The sequence below is a fragment of the Mauremys mutica genome, chromosome 17 (assembly GCF_020497125.1).
Source record: "Mauremys mutica isolate MM-2020 ecotype Southern chromosome 17, ASM2049712v1, whole genome shotgun sequence".
Lineage (NCBI taxonomy): Eukaryota > Metazoa > Chordata > Testudines > Geoemydidae > Mauremys > Mauremys mutica.
The window spans coordinates 13,975,309-13,992,200 of record NC_059088.1 but is presented as its reverse complement, the minus strand read 5'-3'; the positions used below and the strand labels follow the sequence as shown (position 1 = coordinate 13,992,200).

General features: G+C 58.7%; 2 protein-coding genes across 7 annotated transcripts; one reads left to right on the top strand and one right to left on the bottom strand.

The window, feature by feature from the left end:
• Positions 1–7,821: 7,821 nt before the first annotated feature.
• On the bottom strand, positions 7,822–13,379 carry LOC123351397. 3 transcript variants are annotated; one of them, XM_044990704.1, is made up of 3 exons: positions 11,778–11,833; positions 10,386–10,598; positions 7,823–9,073 (listed from the first exon to the last, which is right to left on the bottom strand). In XM_044990704.1, exons 1-3 carry the CDS (start codon positions 11,816–11,818, stop codon positions 8,233–8,235), a joined length of 1,095 nt encoding a protein of 364 aa, XP_044846639.1. In that variant the 5' UTR covers positions 11,819–11,833; the 3' UTR covers positions 7,823–8,232. The 3 variants fall into 3 exon arrangements, with proteins under 3 accessions (XP_044846640.1, XP_044846639.1, XP_044846641.1); XM_044990706.1 differs by lacking the exon at positions 11,778–11,833 and adding an exon at positions 13,267–13,379 and having other exon boundaries at positions 7,826–9,073; positions 10,386–10,561; XM_044990705.1 differs by lacking the exons at positions 10,386–10,598; positions 11,778–11,833 and adding an exon at positions 10,097–10,149 and having other exon boundaries at positions 7,822–9,073.
• On the top strand, positions 11,069–15,661 carry LOC123351399 (single-pass membrane and coiled-coil domain-containing protein 3-like). 4 transcript variants are annotated; one of them, XM_044990709.1, is made up of 2 exons: positions 11,069–11,183; positions 14,834–15,661. In XM_044990709.1, the coding sequence occupies exon 2, from the start codon at positions 14,845–14,847 to the stop codon at positions 15,508–15,510; it is 666 nt and encodes a 221-aa protein (XP_044846644.1). In that variant the 5' UTR covers positions 11,069–11,183; positions 14,834–14,844; the 3' UTR covers positions 15,511–15,661. The 4 variants fall into 4 exon arrangements, with proteins under 4 accessions (XP_044846644.1, XP_044846643.1, XP_044846642.1 ...); XM_044990708.1 differs by lacking the exon at positions 11,069–11,183 and adding an exon at positions 13,381–13,513; XM_044990707.1 differs by lacking the exon at positions 11,069–11,183 and adding an exon at positions 13,526–13,651.
• The last annotated feature ends 1,231 nt before the right edge of the window (positions 15,662–16,892 follow it).

Below are 16,892 nucleotides of genomic sequence, written 5' to 3'. Positions count from 1 at the left end.
GAGTGCTAAGTGGAGGGTGTTGGCCTGGGAGGACGATCTGCATTGGGGGATGGGAGCTGGCTGGGGAATGGAGGGAAGGACAGACAGGGCTCTGACTCCCCAAGGGGGCTGTGGGGCTCCTAGGACCCCAGGATGGACCTAATTGGGGAGGATCCTGTTGTCTGTGCCTGCAAGACCTGTCCTGGCCTGTGCTCCTGTCGTCTAAATAAACCTTCTGCTTTACTGGCTGGCTGAGAGTCCTGGTGAATCGCTGGGAACCGGGGGTGCAGGGCTCTGACTCCCCCACACTCCGTGACAACCTCATCACGGTAATACCTTGTATGGACCCATCTTCTGTTGCGGAGGAAGAGAAGCTTTCGTGCAGCTGTTGGATGAACGCCAGGCTAAACAGCTCCAAATGCCAGACCCTCATCTCTGTTTCCATGCAAGAATTAAGTTCTGCCAGAGTTTTGTTTACTGACTGAGAGCCAGGGGGGCTTCCTGCCTTTCCCCCATTTCTGGGAAAGAGGCAGCTCAGCCTGTTGCTTTCGGTTTCCATCACATGGAAATGCAGGCTCCAAACTGGCTCCTGAGACCATCACAAGCTCCCTGTAAATCCAACGGGACTGTCTGAGAGATGAAAGATTCTCCATTGCCTGCACATTGCAAACTCATTGCACAGTGCAAAGTGGGTGGACAGCTCTACTGAGCCAGAATAGCAGCATTCTAGACCCTTTTTGCACTGGTGTAAATGAGGACACAACGTGGTTCTGTACCCTGTGGTCAATAGCTTCAACAATGGTTTAGATAATTGCACAGAGAATACACCTATAAAGCTTGTGTACTCTCTATGTGTGACACCCAGCTGGGCAGGTTGCAAGTGCTTTGGAGGATAGAATTAAAATTCAAAATGATCTGGACAAACTGGAGAAATGGTCTGAAGTCAATGGAATGAAATTCAATATAGACCAATGCAAAGTACTGCACTTAGGAAGGAACAATCCGTTGCACACAGGCGAAATGGGAAATGACTGCCTAGGAAGGAGTGCTGTGGAAAGGGATCTGGGGGTCCTAGTGGATCACAAGCTAAAGATGAGTCAACAGTGTTGCAAAACAAGCAAACCTCATTCTGGGATGTGTTAGCAGGAGTGTTGTCAGCAAGACACGAGAAGTAATTCTTCCCCTCTACTCCGCACTGATTAGGCCTCAACCGGATATTTTGTCCAGTTCTGGGCTCCGCATTTCAGGAAAGATGTGGAGAAACCGGAGCAAGTCCAGAGAAGAGCAAGAAAAATGATTAAAGGTCTAGAGAACATGACCTATGAGGGAAGATTGAAAACACTGGGATTGTTCAGTCTGCAGAAGAGAAGACTGAGGGGCGACATGATAATATTTTTCAAGTACATAAAAGGTTGTTACAAGGAGGAGGAAGAAAAATTCTTCTTAGCCTCTGAGGATAGAACAAGAAGCAATGGGCTTAAATTGCAGCAAGGGAGGTTTAGATTGAACCTTAGGAAAACCTTCCTGTCGGGGTGGTTAATAAATTGCCCAGGGAGGCTGTGGAATCTCCATCACTGGAGGTTTTCAAGGGTAAACAAACCCCTGCCAGGGATGGTCTAGATAATACTTAGTCCTGCCATGAGTGCAGGGGACTGGACTAGACGACCTCTCGAGGTCCCTCCAGTCCTACGATTCTATGATTCTATGGCTGAGAATCTGCCCAAAGCCTGATCTCCTCGGGTCTTCCAAAGCGGGAGACAGATTGGGAAGGAACCAATTTCCCATGTTTATCTTTATGCACCAGGCAGGGGGTGGGGACAGAGAGTTCGGGATTTGGGTCTATGCTCTACTTGGCAGAGGGCTGAGGAAGGGGTTACCAGGCTGCCCTGGGGAGAAGAGAAGCGGACCTGCAATTGCTGAGGACAGAATGATTCAACCTGCAGCTGTGGACAGGTGTAACCCAGTCACAGTTGGCAGCAACAGGGGCGGGTTCAGTATCCAGGGGTTCTGGTTCAATAACACAATGCCAAACCGGCTCGAGCCCCACCCAGTGACCTGGGACAATTACATACCCGCCCCCCGGGCGCCTCTCAGAGGCAACACTTCCCCTCTCACAAACACTGAGTCTGAGTATAGGAAAAAAACTGTTAATAAAAGGAGGGAAGTAACTTGGCGTCCATTTGGGAAAACACCACAGACAGAGTTCATGCACATAAACCATGAGCAAAAGACCCACCCCGAAGTGGGTTGGGCCAGTGTCCTTTTCCCTCGGGTGCTTAAGTCCAGCAACCAAAAGTCCCTTTAACCTGCCTGTCCCTTCTCTGCACCCCACTCACAGTTGCTGTCCTTGGTCAGTGCAGCCCTAGAGTTCAGAGGGGCATCTGCAGAGTTCACCGCCCACCCTGGGGCTGGGGTAAAGAGGCACCTTTCTTGCTCTGCTGTCCAGGCTCCTCTCCACTGGCTGCCCTGCTGGATGCAACATCTTCAGGTCCCACCACTTAATGTGGGGCGTTCTCTCCAGGCTTCATCGAGTCTGTCTGGTAAAGTGCTGGCAGAGACGATCCATGATGCATGTGGAAAACCCCCAAGCCCATAGGCCTACAGGTGTTCAGTGATGAAAACAGCCAAGTGCTCAAAACACAGCTCCTTGTAAGGTGACAAAGATCATGGCAGGGATAAATATAAACAGGACAGGGGATTTAGTAGGGTAATTAGAGGGCCATTATTGGGGCAAGGCCAAGACCAGGACGGCCCACCTAGGGCAGGGGAGGGCAGATGATTACAATAAAGGAGAAATGCAATAGAACCACGGGGCCCCCTCCCCGGGATGTGGGGGAGGGAATGACTGTGGTACAGCTGTGCTTCTGCAGGGTGTAGTGGAGCGTCTGCTACAATAAACGCACAACTGTAACCGAAGACTCCGGTCTCCGTGTGTTCCTGGGTGTCTCTTGGCCGTGTCGGAAGACATAGGATACCCGAATTGCGTGTCCGTCTGTTGTGTCCGAAGGCATATACCCCAGCATTGGGCATCACAAACAGGAGCCAGAGATAGACCAGTGGCTGATCGCTGCTGTTCGCCATGGACCTTGGTAAGTTCAATGGACCGTTTGGTAGTCAAGAGCTGGTGGGGTTTCTGGAGAAACAGGTAGGGTAATGGGGGGGGTCCCGTTTGTACTGTCTCCCCCAAGGATAACTGTTCTTTTGGATAAAAGGACATGGAAGAATAAGGGCCCATTCCTGGTACAGGGGTCAACCTCGGATGAGATTTTAGGGGACCCAGAGGGATGGGAGCTGGCTGAGGAGCCCACCCTCTTTGATAAAAGGGGAGTGGAACAAGGGCCATGCCCATGGGGACAGGATACCTTAGGAAGGCAACAGACACTGGAGGAGCTTTGGGGCTGGCCTTCAATTCCGCGCTGGGCGGATACGGTCCTGGGATCGAAGGTACCCTCGGATAAAGGAAGGGGGTGGTAGTTCAGGTCGTAGTTATGTAACTATATCCTCTTTCTCTGGGGGACTGTTTGGGGGCTCTTCATACTTGTGTTAATGCAGCCCCTCCGGTGGACTTCCCCAGTGAGCGGCAGCCATCTGGAATCACCATCTTCCACAAGGGTATCGCCACGTGCGTCTCCACAGATAGAGCAGCTGTCACTTGGCTGTCCCTGCGCCAGAAGGCTGGGGCGAGCTCAGCCCACAGTTCTGTGAATGTGGTTTTCCTCATCCGAAAGTTCTGCAGTCACTGCTCGTCATCCCAGACCCACAGAACGATGCCATCCCACCACTGAGTGGTTGTTTCATGAGCCCAAAAGTGACGCTCCACCATGCTCAGTTGTTCCGTGAATGCCAGAAGTAATCCGGTGTTGTTCCTTTCCATGGCACACAGCAGGTCAGGAAACTCAGATTGGGAGCTGATGATATACTGAATGTTTTCATCCCCATCCCGGCAATATCACATTTACTATGGCATCAGTGGTGCTGCCACGCCGGGCCCACACTTGGAAGGGGAACGTCACAACCACAGTACGTTTCGCACCGGGCCCACAAAAAGTGAATCCGGCCCTAGCTCTGTCAGCACACGCAGCGTAGTGTGAACATGCACTACTGATGTTGGCATAACGCTTTTTGGTCATCGATAATATTTTTGTGGACAAAACTCTAGTGGAGACAAGGCCTGAGTTTGCAAGGTGCAGGCAACGGAGCATCTTTCATCTCTCAGACAGTCCCGTCGGATTTACAGGGAGCTTGTGACAGTCTCAGGAGCCAGTCTGGAGCCTGCATTTCCATCTGACTCTGATGGAAACCGAAAGCAACAGGCTGAGCTGCCCCTTTCCCAGAAATGGGAGATAGTCAGGAAACGGGGCTGGCTCTCAGTCAGTAAACAAAACTCTGGCAGAACTTAATTTGTGCCTGGCAGCACAGGTGAGGGGCCAGCACTGGGAGTTGTTTAGCCTAGAGTCCATCCAACAGCCACGCGAAAGCTTCTCTCTCTCTCCGCAACAGAAGATGGTTCCGTACCAAGTGCAGCTCTGCCGCGGGTCACTGCTCCGTTGCCCTCCCTGTACTCAGCCCAGGACAGAGCTCCTGGCGTCACCCCACCACCACCGCTCCCAATGTTCCTCCATGGGGAGGAAGCAGGACCAACTGCAACGGAGAAATCTAGGTGCCTCCCCACACCTCGCCCCTGGGTCGTATCCAGTTTGGGGGGCCGGGACCGCCATGCTCTCCCCCAATCTCCACCCATGTTAATGGCGCATCCAGACCGATCCTTCCCCGCCTCATCCTTCTCCCAACATTCTCTAGCATTAAACCCCCTCCCAGCCGGGGAGCAGGGTTTCTGGGTCACAGAATGTGTCCTTCCTTCCCCAGCCTAACTACCTGCTATTGGCGGGTTGTCGTCATTTCACCCGGCGCCGTTCCTGTTGCGTAGGGGTCACGTCGGGTACAGGAGTGAGGCTTCGATGCGTTGCTTGGCAGATCCCCAATGGTTGGTGCCAAATCAACTCCACTTGGCACCCATGGTTGATGAAAGGAGCATCAGAGAGCAATGGTGTCTCTCCCAATGGCCAAGCACTCTGAGAGTTGGCATCTCCCAATGGCTGTGCATTCTATGGGGTGGCATCTCCCAATGGCCACAGCACTGCCCATGAATGTAAATTGCTAATATCCCTAATTTGCTACAGATGCTTTGATAACGGTCAGCCTCGTGTTCAGAGATCCAGGAGATCTGGGTTCGAATCTGCTACCAACTCCTCTTGTGACCTGGGACAAATCACTAGATTTTGAAGGAGAATCAACCCACCATGAGCCCCCAGCGCACTGGCTAAGAGGGGCACACAACTGATGTGGGTAGGATTTACATGGTGGGGACTGTACCCTGGAAAGCAGCGATTTGGGAAGGACCCAGAGATCCTGGTGGAACCCACTGGGCCAGAGCTCCCTGGGCGAGAGGAGGAGCGCGGCCCTGGGCTGGAGAAGCAGGGGATTAGAGAATAGGAGCTGGGGTACCCTCTGGTTACAGCATGGCGGAGACCATGACTGGAGACTGCACCCAGCTCTGGTGGGGAGCCAGGCGTCAAAAAGGACATTGGACAATTGGGGAGGGTTCTGAGAAGAGCTACAGAAATGATTTACCTCCAGGTGAGGGAGAGGGGAATCGGCCCCCATGGCATTACTCCTGATTTACCCCAGGGTGACGCCAGCCAGCGAACGGAGCAGCTGGGGCCAGGCTGGGGAATCCCAAGACTTCGAGCTGTGGGTCCAGCGCAGGGGGATGGCAGGGAATGTGGGTGAGGGGCTGGGCCGTGGCCCAGAGCCAACAAGCCAGGGGTGGACATATGGGCTTGGGTCCTGGTCCTGGTCCTCAGATCTCCTTCCTTCTCCTCCCCTCAACCATCAGGTGCTTGGTGCCTTCACATTGCCAAACAATAGTGGGAGTGGGCCGGGCAGGGACTGGAAGATGGGCCCAGAACTGCCAAAAACACTCTGGCTGTGGTGAGTCCTGGCACCCAGTCCCCTACTCTACCCACTGGACCCCACTCCCCTTCCAGAGCCAGGACAGAACCCAGGTGTCCTAGCTCCCAGCCCCCTGCTCTAACCATTAGACACTACGTCACCCACAGACTGGGGCACATACCCCAGTCACGAGAGGAAGATGTGGGGGTGGAAGGGCTTATCTGATGCACACAGGAACCCCTTGGACATAGAGGTGCGCTGTGTGTGTGTGTCCCTGCTGCAGGGGATGAGCCCCACTCTGTGTGTGTGTGTGTGTGTGTGTGTGTGTGTCGCCCCACACCCCAGATACATGGGGGCGGGGGATTTATTCAGTCCCGTGGCTGTGTCCATGCCAGCTGGCAGTCATGAGAGTTCTGCTCACGCATGTTTCCTGTGAGTCTCAGGTTGCACCTGCATGAGTAACGCAGTGGGAAGTGTCTCCACTATTTTGTATGAAGACCGTGTGTGCCTCGGTTTCCCCTATGTGCCGTGCTGGCCCCTAGGGGCTGGAAAAGATCAGTTTTCTCTTGGGCAGGCTACCACCCGAGGCAGCTGACCCTGGCTTTCTCAACTTGGGGCCCATTGCTGGCGACTCCACAAAGACAATGGCAAAGCCAACCCACTAGGACATTTCTGACCTAGTAACTAACCCCCAGGGTGACACCCCCCCTGCATTGCAGGCAGCCAGCTGGGAGAGCAGGGGCTGAAGGCGGACATGCTTGGCTGGGCCCGGAGCTGCCCATAGGTAATAATTGGAGATATACCAATCTCCTAGAACTGGAAGGGACCTTGAAAGGTCACTGAGTTCAGCCCCCTGCCTTCACCAGCAGGACCAATTTTTGCCCCAGATCCCTAAGTGGCCTTGTCAAGGATTGAACTCACACTCCTGGGTCTAGCAGGCCAATGCTCAAACCACTGAGCTACCCCTCCCCCCCAGCCATAGCCCAGGCTGCAGCTTCCGGCTCTCTGGGCTGACCGAGGACTGGCCATGCTGGGAGCAGCCACCTAATAAACCCGCCTGCCCTTCCCCCGCTGGCTGGGAGCCCCAGCAGATGCTGGGGGCAGTGCCCCCTTGGGGTACACGGCTCCCTCAGGTGCCCGTCTCAGGCGGAGACGCTGGAGGGAGGGAGGGGGCTGGAGGCGCCGAGGTTGGGTCCCAGGAGGTGGTGAAGCCAAGTGGCTTCCCCTGGTGACAGAGCGAGAACCTAAGGTGGGGCTGCCCGGCTGTGGGACCCCCAGGGACTGTCCCAGAGCACCAGCCCTGTGGCTCCCTGACCCCGGCGTCTGCTCCCTGGTGCTGGTTCTGCTGCAGCGCGACTCCAGAGCCCCCTGCTCCACCCTCGGGCCCTGTGGGCAGGTGGGTTCTGGCCCTGCTGAGCCCAAAGCGCCACAGACCAGGTCAAAGCCCAGACCTGACCCCACAGGGGTGGGAGCCCCCGCTGGGGAATGAGCTCTGACTCACCCCCCCCCAGCGACCCCCCATCGTGCCTGGTCTGGGGGGCGTCTCAGACAAAGCCCCTGATACCGGGGGTACCCCGTTTGCACATGAATCAAGGCAGTTTGCAAAAAAAGGGAAAAGCCCTGGAACCAAAGCTGGGACCAACGTGTCAGTTTTGAAGTAACAAAGAAAAATCTGGTTCAGGTTTGCAACTCTTTTTTGTTAACAAAAAAAAAAAAAAGGAAGTTTTTAAAAAACCCAAACCACAAACTTTCAGCCCAAACCACCACCTGGGTTTTTATTTTTACCAGAAAGGGGTTTTGAAAAAAATCAATTATTTTATTCTTTCATCAACCCCTCCCCCTCCCCCTCCCTGCACATACGCACAAATTGCAGGAGAAATAACTGTAACCAGAACATTTGTGGTTCAGGTTTATGAGGCTCCCCCTCTCCTGACTTTCTCCTGATTTACACCAGAGTGAAGGGGAATTGGCACCTTGACATCAGTGGAGTTACTCCTGATTTACATCAGAGAGGGGAATTGGCCCCATTGTCCCCCCCCCGCCCAAGTTACTCCGGAGTCACACCAGGGGCCGGGAGGGGAGCCTGGTTCTAGGGCCGTTGGCCCAGCTCACCAGCCGGGACAAACCAGTACGACTCAGGCCTGCGGTTTTGCTCAGTTCCCTTTATTTGCTGCGGTTCCCGGCTGCCAGCCCCACATGCTGGGCGCTGCCGGGCTCATTAACCGGCGCAGAGCCCGGTGCAAAGCCTGCCCGTGCGTGTGCCGCGGCCAGGGGGCGCTGTCCTGGCTCTGCCTGCGCAGCTCAATGGGCGACGCCGGCAGGATTCTGGCCCGGCCCCTCTCCCGTTCCCGGCTGCTGCTCCGAGATCAGGGCCATGTAGACCTCAGCCGCGGCAGCTACCAACTGGAAAGACTTGCAGGCCGGTGCCAGCGCCTGGAGCGCCTCCTCCAGGTGCCGGGCGGCCGCAGCCAGGGCGTTCCTAGCACGACGCCCCGTGAGGACATCGGGCAGGTGGTCGCCCAGACTCTGCACCATGCCGGTCCCAGAGACGGGGCCATTCTCGGGGGGCTCTGCAGCCGTTTCCCCAGTTGGGTCCCCAGGGGTGGCACAAGCGGAAACAGCCCTGGCGATCTCCTCGCTGCTCCGGAGCAGGGCGTCCATCGGCAGGCGCAGCACCGGGGAGGCCTCCGCCTCCCGCAGAGCCGCCTCCAGCCGCTCGGGGAGGCCGGCATTCTGCAGCAGCACGGCCACCACAGGGCCACCCACGCTGCCGAAGATCCCCATGGTGGCCTGGTGGAAGTCCCGGACGATGGCCCCCTTCTCCTGCAGCGGGGTGTGGGGGGAGGCCAGGCGGGCGTACAGGTCCCGGCTGGCGTTCTTCCGCACGTGTCTGTCCGTCTGCTCCGCCGCGGCGTGCATCTCCTGCGCTGCCCGCAGCAGGCGCTCCAGGCTCTCCCCCACGCCGACGCTGCCCCCCACCGGTTCCAGGGACACGCTGGTGTCAAGGTGCTGGTTGAGGAGGCCGAGCAGCGCGTGGGTGGCCGAGATGCATCCTTCCAGGGAGTCGAGCAGGGACTGGCTGGCGCGCACGAGCCTCTCTCTTTCGCTCTGTGTGCCGGAGAACAGGGAGAGCATCGCGAGGCTGGGAAACAAAGCGGAGAGCACAGGTGAGGGGGTGAAAGAGTTTCCCCTCCAGGATCCCCAGTGCCAGGCCAAGGGGATGTGCGATGGAACCGATAGGGAACCCCTACGAACTGGAGTAGAGGGAACGTTGTTTCACAACAACCCTCAGATTTGCCTGTGGAACTCACTGCCTCATGATCTTGCTGATGCCGAGAGCCTAGCAAGACCCAGAAAGGGATCTGACATTGATATGGCTAGTGAGGAGAACCAGAATGACATTAGAAAAGATTTTTTTGGTTAAGTTTGATAAGATTAAACACTCATGCTCCAGGGCATGACTCTCTCTCTAGCTAACGGCTGTCAGGCAGGAACAGTCCCTGCCGGCGGTGGTGAGGTACAGGGGCGCTGCTGTGCGAGATGGGACGTGCAAAGCACCTCAGTCCGTTACCCACTGCGCAGTTGCTGCGGGCCCCAAGAGAGCGACACTGCGAACCGGATGCAGCGCCACTGGGGTGGAGCCGGGGACAGGGTGTGTGGAAGCGATGGGGGAGTCGCTGAGGTCTACATAAAAGCCCCCCGGAACGGCGGCGTCTGGTCTGACTCAGGCTGGGGGGCTAAACATTACCATGTAGAGATCTGGGGTCAGGCTGGAGGCCAGGCTCTGGGAGCGTCCCCCCAGGCACAATCCCACCACCGGGGCTCCAGTCCAAGCCTGCACGTCCACACTGGCAGTTTGCAGCCCGGCCGGCCAGCCAGGGGTGTGTAATTGCAGCGCAGACATACCCTGCAGGGCTGCATCGCACCCAGGGGCCGGCGGCTGGCTGGGGGTTTCAGCTCCCGGCAGGGCTGCACCGAGAAAGGTTCCCCGGGGTCCCCAAGCAGCTGGATGCGGGGCTGTGGATCAGTGGTAACGCCGGGGGGAAGTGATCTGCACCCGCTGAAGAGGATCATTTCGAAAACGTCCGCGTTTCTGAAACTGAGGGTCCTGCCCCAGAAGGGGGTGCGGGGCTATTGTGGGGGGGGGCGTGAGATCTAGGGGGACCGTATTTCGAGGACGAGCCCTCCGCAGCCAGCTCAGACCGGGGCGTGGGGCGGCCCGGCTCTCCGCAGCCAGTCCGGATTTGGGGGGAGGGGGAGGGGAGCGGCCCGGCTCTCCGGAGCCAGCTCGGACCTGCGGGGGGGGGGGGGGCGGCCCGGCTCTCCGGAGCCAGCTCGGACCTGCGGGGGGGGGGGAGCGGCCCGGCTCTCCGGAGCCAGCTTGGATTGGGTGGGGGGGCCCGGCTGCTGCTCCTGCTGGCTGGACCCAGAGGGGCCGGGCCCGGAGCTCTCACCTGTCACCGCTCGGCGCGGCTGCGGGCCCGGCGGGCGAGGGGGCGGGCGGTGGCGTCTCTCCGCGGCTCCTTATGAAGCTCCCGGTGGGCGGAGAGTGAAAGTGGCCCCGGGCGAGCGGCGCGGGAGCAGGTCCCGGGCGGGGCTCGCTGGCTCCCGGCTGGAGCAGATCGCGGCTCTTTCCAGCCCCTCGTGACCGAGGAGAAACCCGGGACCTGGAAACCAGCCAGACTCGAGTTCCGGGAAACCGCGCGGGGAAATGGAAATCAGGAGGCCGCCCCAGCACCCAGCGCCCCCCGCCCCCGGGCTGCCTTAGCGCCCCGCCGCATTTCCACCCTCCAGCAGCCTCTCGCCGCCCCCTTCCCCGGGCAGCTGGAGCGGGGTCCCCGGGTCAGCGGCCTCCCCGCAATCGGAGCCTGGGTTCTGCAGTGAGGAGTTAGGTGCTTATGAACAAGCCCAGCCCCCCACCCACCCCCGCCGCCTCCTTAGGCCCCTGAAGCCCCTCAGGAAGCCGGACCTTGTCTCCACCAGCAGCCAGTGCGGCCAAGGGACAGCGCCGAGCTCTCCCCAGCCTGGCCACGGGCTGGGCAGTGGCTGGCAGTTGTGCTGCTGGGGCTGCCGTCGGGGCATCCTCAGCTGCAGGCGGCAGAGGGGTGAGGTGAATCCAGCCCTAGCTGGAAAGGCGAGAGTCCCTGCTCCAAAGGGATCCTCCCCGGAGAGCCCAGGCTGCCGCCCCCGGAGCTGAGCCGAGCTCTGCCCAGGCCAACGGCCCCGCAGCTTCCCACACGCCCGGTGAGCAGGTAACTCGCCCCGTCGGACAGGGCAGAGGAGGCACAAATGGGAGCAGGGGCCGTGCGGTGAGAGCCCCCCGGATCGCCGGGTGAACTGGGCTCCTCCAGGAACGGGGGTTTCCTGCAGCCCCCGGCAAGGTGCCAATCTAGGGACAAAGAATATCCGTCACCCCCAGGCTGGGGGGGAGGTTGCTGTGATGGGGGGGGAGCTGCCTGAAGTGAGATGCTCCTGGGATGGTGTGTGTTCCCTCTGGGTGCTGCCCCGGCTCTGCAGATCGCTGACCCAGCAGACCCCGAGAGAACCTCCGATGACACAGACTCTAGTAAGGTACGAAGGCAGCCGGCCAGGTTATTGTCGAAGAGAAACACAGTCTCCAGCTCCCTGGCATAGAAGCCCAAGCTGCTGCTGAGGTGCGGCCAGCTAGTACATATGTGCTCCCTGGCAATGGACTCAGCTCAGTCAGCGACGGGACTTTCCACTGTCCCCTAGGCCGGACAAAGACGTCCACTCAGGGGCCTTCTTACACAGGCACAAACAAGTGACACATCACTCCTGACGTGCTGCGGTGCAGCCCCTCCACGTAGCAAGGTGCCGCCTCTCACCTTGTAAACGTTGGTTCCAACAAAACAACCCGATCCCTCATATTCCTATTTTGGCCCTGTCAGTGGGATGGGCCGGCCTGTTCCTTGTTATCTGTGGGGAGTGAACAAGGATGTGAATGTTCTGATATCTGGTGTCTGGTACCTTTTAAGTGTGTCTGTATTTGCAGCATCAGCCCTTTCCTTGCCAGCTTCTGCGAGCAGGGCCTGCCTCTGGCTCACAGCTTCACTTTGCTGTACGTTCGCAAAGGCCTGACCATTACTTTAGTTCAGGCCTCAGGCCTCATACTGGGCCTCCGATAAGAGTTTATGTTTCAGGGCCTCATCTTACTACACTGCCCCGTCTGTAACTGATGGGGGTGGGGGGGTTCTGCTTTCCAAAGGGTGACCCTGGCGAACTGCAGCTCTGGGAAGGACCCAGCTGCCCATGAGCCCCCCAGGGGATGCTGTGGCTAAGCGGCGAGAAAGACCCTGGGGCTGGGGAAACTGGTGAATAGCGAATAGGAGCCGGGAGGTGGGATCCTCTCTGGATAGCTGGGAGACCCTGACTGCGCCCAGCTCTGGGGAGGAGGCAAAAAAATTAAACTATTCCCAGGTGCCCCTTGAAGCCAGAACAAAGCTGCCCAGCTGCGATCTGCTCCAGGCCGGGCGTTTTGTGCAGATTACTTCATGGGCTAATTTGCAGACAGCCAGAAACTTCAGCTTATGACTCCCGAGCAGCAGGGGGAGGGAGCAGGTCTGGGCAGCGCCGCGGCTGGGGCAGGAGGTGGCCGGGTGGGTTGGGGATGCTGCCGCGCTCCTGGGGTGGATGGATCCAGGGGCTGTGACGGGGCCCTCAGGCTACACCCTGGACTGTGGCACCGCTGAGCCTTCCAAACGCGCCGGCCTGGGCTGCCTCTCCTGCCTCCGGCAGGCCCTGCACTTACACAGCATCCCCAGGCTGGGACACACCCAGTGGGGTAACCTCAATGGGCCCCAACCACTCCTGACCCACCGATAGGGAGGCTCCTGCCAATTGCCCCCACTCCAGCCCTGTACCCGGTAATACACCCCCCGCACTGCTCAGAAGCCTGGCCAGGGTCAGCTCAGCGCTTCCTTCCCCGCTGCTTCCTGGGAACCGGGACCTGCACCAGCCTTTGCAACCAGAGCTGAGCCCTCCCAGGTGCTTCAACCAAAACGCAGCTTTAGGTAAAACACAAAATAGATTTTACATCTTCTGCTAATGCCCCAAGGGGACGCTGGACACAGAGACCTGAGGCCAACTGTCGCTGCTGCTCTAGCGGAGCTGGGGGTTTCTCTGCTGTAACCATTAGACCGCGCTCCCCTCCCAGAGCTGGGGAGGGAACCCGGGGCCCTGACTCTGCCCCTTTCCCCTCTCCCCCTGCACTGGCCAGATCTGGACTGGAAGAAGCCCGGAGCCTCCCTCCATGGCAGGAGGATGGTCTCCGAGTTGCGCCGCGGGGAGCCATTGCGGATTGATCAGCTCCTGGATCTTTCCAGCCCCTCGTGACTGAGGGGAAAAGCGGGACCTGGAAACCAGCCAGACTCGAGTTCCGGGAAACCAGGTGGGAACTGGGAGCCGAAGGCTCGAAGCGGCAGCTGAGTCCCGGGAACACCCGCTTGAAGGCCCATGTGACACCCCCTGGCCCCGCGCTCCGGCCCAGCAGCGCCCCGGGCCCGCCAATGGGATCGCGGGGGCTGACCGGGACAGTGAGGACCCGGAGCGGCCTCCTATAAAGGCGAGTCCCGGCTCCGGCGCGCACAGAGCGTCCCGGCCACGGGATCCTCCCCGGAGAGCCCAGGCTGCCACCCGCGGAGCCGAGCCCTGCCCTGCCCTGGCCAACGGCCCCGCAGCTTCCCACACGCCCGGCCAGCAGGTAACTCGCCCCGTCGGACGGGGCAGAGGAGGCACAAATGGGAGCAGGGGCCGTGCGGTGAGAGCCCCCCGGATCGCCGGGCGAACTGGGCTCCCCCAGGAACGGGGGTTTCCCGCAGCCCCGGCAAGGTGCCAATCTGGGGACAAAGAATATCAGTCACCCCCAGGCTGGGGCGGGGGAGCGGCCCCGTCTGTAACCGATGGGGGGCGGGGGGGGGTCTGCTTTCCAGAGGGGGACCCTGGCGAGCGGCAGCTCTGGGAAGGACCCAGGTGTCCTGTGGAACCAGCGGGCGAGAGAGACCCGGGCTGGGGAAACTGGTGACTAGCGAGTGGGAACAGCCGGGAGGTGGGATCCCCTCCGGATAGCGGGGAGAGCCTGACTGGAGACTGCGCCCAGCTCTGGGGAGGAGGCGAAAAATGAAACTATTCCCCGGTGCCCCTTGAAGCCAGAACAAAGCTGCCCAGCTGCGCGCAGCTCCAGGCCGGGCGTTTTGTGCCGGTTACTTCACGGGCTAATTTGCGGACAGCCGGAAACTGCAGCGTCTGACCCACAGCTGGGTCCCGGGCAGCAGGGGGGAGGGAGCAAGTTATGCAACTGCCGAGCACTGGGCAGCGCCGCGGCTGGGGCGGGAGGCGGCCGGGTAGATGGGGGACGCTGCCGCGCCTCTGGGGTGGATGGATTCGGGGGGGGGGCTGGAAGGAGCTGGGGGTGCAGGGGGTTGGGGGCTGGGACAGAGATCGGGGAAGGTGGGGAGGTAACGTGTGGGAGGAGAAGTGGGGGTGTCTGGGGCAGTAGCTGGGACGAGGGGGATCTCTGGCAATTTAGGGTCTGTTGGGGAGTGGGGCTGAGAGTCCTGAGCTTGCTTGGGCGGATTGTCCCCCTCCCAGCTGGAGGCTCAGTGCAGGGAGGAGCCAGCCAGGCCTCCTGAGACCACGTGGTTTGGGGGGGGGGGAAGAGACAGGGCCCGAGTCCTTCCACCCTAGAACCTCCAAGGTGTTTAGGCGCAGAACTCCCACGGATTGACGGGGAATTAGGCACCTAAAGGATCAGGGCCCTTTAGACATTTTTTGTTGTAATGGCAGCTGAGTCTCTGCACTCACTAAGTCTGTGATTTGAGCCGGGGGAGGGGAGGCACAGTAGGGAGCTCTGGCTAAGGCCTCTGTCTTCTTCCTCTCCTGGCAGCTTTCCCGAGAATGTCCTGGAGCGATATCCTGTACCCAGACAACCCGGTGAGGCGGGAGAGGGTGGCGCGGTTACACCAGGAGCTGATCAACTGCATAGAGCTCAATTTTGATACCACCAATGAGCTGATTGAAGCCTTAAACACACACTGTCAGTTCAAGCTGCACCGCATTAAGATGAACATGAACGGCACCATCCGGGAGAACTGCGACATACTCCTCGCAGCCATAAAGTCCATCCAAGACATTCTGCAGGCCATCGACAAAAGACTGAAGAGAGAACTGGAGCCAGATCTCTACCGAAAGCTTCACGATTTCCAGGAGCCTGATGCCACGAAGATGCAGATTCTGCGCAATGTGGCCACAGTGGTGAGCGGCCTCGCTGGGACCGTGGCCATGGGGTTCTTCATCAAGCTGGCGTTATCGCAGGTGGTGGTCATAGTCCTGAGCCAAACTGCCATGGTCTTGTCCATTATCGGTGCCTCCTTGATTGGTGCTGTGGCTGGCATGATAGTGGGCGTGGGAATTGACTTGATTCTCAGCGCGATCCTGGGCGCCATAGAGAGAGACCAACTGGAGGCGAAGATTCAGGAGCTCAGTGAGCTGGTGAGTGAGTTCAAGCCAGCCTCCAAGGAGTATAACAAAGCCATTATGAAGATCATCTGCAAGCTGCCATAGCCGGAGGAGAATCACCTGCTCAGAGGACTCCAGACCAAGCTGCAAGTTACCATTATTTGTGAAAATAAGGCAGTGGGGATCAGATCCCATCTACCATGACTTAGCCCAGCAACATTAAAGCCAGCACAATAAATGATATCTAGCTCTTACACAGAGGTTTTCATCAGCAGAGCTCAAAGTACTTCAGGCTTCATTAATGTCTTTATCCTCCCAGCACACCTGGGGATAGGGCAGGGCTATTACCCCCATTCTACAGGTGGGGAAACTGAGGCCCAGAAATTCACAGGTATTTAAGCACTTCACTTCCGCTGATTTCAGAGCAATTGGCTCAGGCTCTCTGCAGACTCAGGCAGTGTCACAGATGTCAAGGGAAGCTGGGTGCCTAAAGTGACTTGCCCCAGCCCACACAGGAAGTCTGGAGAGAATTGCCTGAGTTTCCCAAGTCACAGACTATTGCCCAACAACCACTGGGCCATCCTTCCCCTCTAGCTGGTGTTTTTCATCTGTAGATCTCAAAGCACCTCAGAAAGGTCAGTATCTATAAGCTGACTATACATGGGGGAAACAGTCATATAAAGGGACTCAGCCAGCAGGCCAGGAATAGTGCCGGGAATAAGAACATCAGAATAATTCATTTAGACTTTTCCCCACCAAAACCGACATGTCCCTCCTCAACAGGGGCGGCTCTACAAATTCGGCCGCCCCAAGCAGTCATGCGCGGGAGGCGCCCCGGAGCCGCGGACCTCCCGCGGACATGACTGCGGAGGGTCTGCTGGTCGCGCGGCTCGGCTGGACCTCCCGCAGCTGTGGGCGGTTCGCTGGTCCGGCGGCTCTGGTTGAGCTGCCGCAGGCATGCCTGCAGGAGGTCCAGCCGAGCCGCCCGCCGAGAGTCCCCTCCGCAGTCATGCCTGCGGCAGGTCTGCTGCTCCCGGGGCTCCGGTGGACCTCCCGCAGGCATGACTGCGGCAGGTCCGCAGGCCCAGCCTGCCGCCCCCCCGGGAAAGGGCCGCCCCAGGCGGGTGCTTGCCCCGCTGGGCTCTGGAGCCGGCCCTGCTCCTGAAACATTTTAATTTTGACCAAACGGCCTTTTCCAATGGAAAACTGTTCTAGCAAAAGCTTTCTGGCCAGCTCTGTGCCCGGCCTAGGCCGGAGAACCTACCTCAGGGTTTCGGCTCCAGCCCAGATCTGGGGGTTGAGCTAGAGCAGAGCTCAGAGGTGCAGTAACTTCCCCAACCATTGCTAGGGTCTGTCTGGTGTTTAAATTCAGGGCCTATTACCTGAATCCAAGACTAGCTAGGAGGGGGGATTCTGGGATGATAGTGAGCGGAGACACTCAGGCCTAGGGAACCGGATGGAAAATGTTACAGTGTTAAAGAGCAGTA

Excerpts from the sequence above, each read along its gene's own strand:
- LOC123351397 (XM_044990704.1), bottom strand. The coding sequence starts at position 11,818 with ATGAGGGATCGGGTTGTTTTGTTGGAACCAACGTTTACAAG. Across the intron at positions 10,599-11,777 it reads TTGGAACCAACGTTTACAAG|GTCCCGGGTTTCTCCTCGGT; the intron begins GTGAGAGGCGGC and ends GCTGGTTTCCAG. Across the intron at positions 9,074-10,385 it reads GCCGCGCCGAGCGGTGACAG|CCTCGCGATGCTCTCCCTGT; the intron begins GTGAGAGCTCCG and ends TTTGTTTCCCAG.
- LOC123351399 (XM_044990709.1), top strand. The coding sequence starts at position 14,845 with ATGTCCTGGAGCGATATCCTGTACCCAGACAACCCGGTGAGGCGGGAG.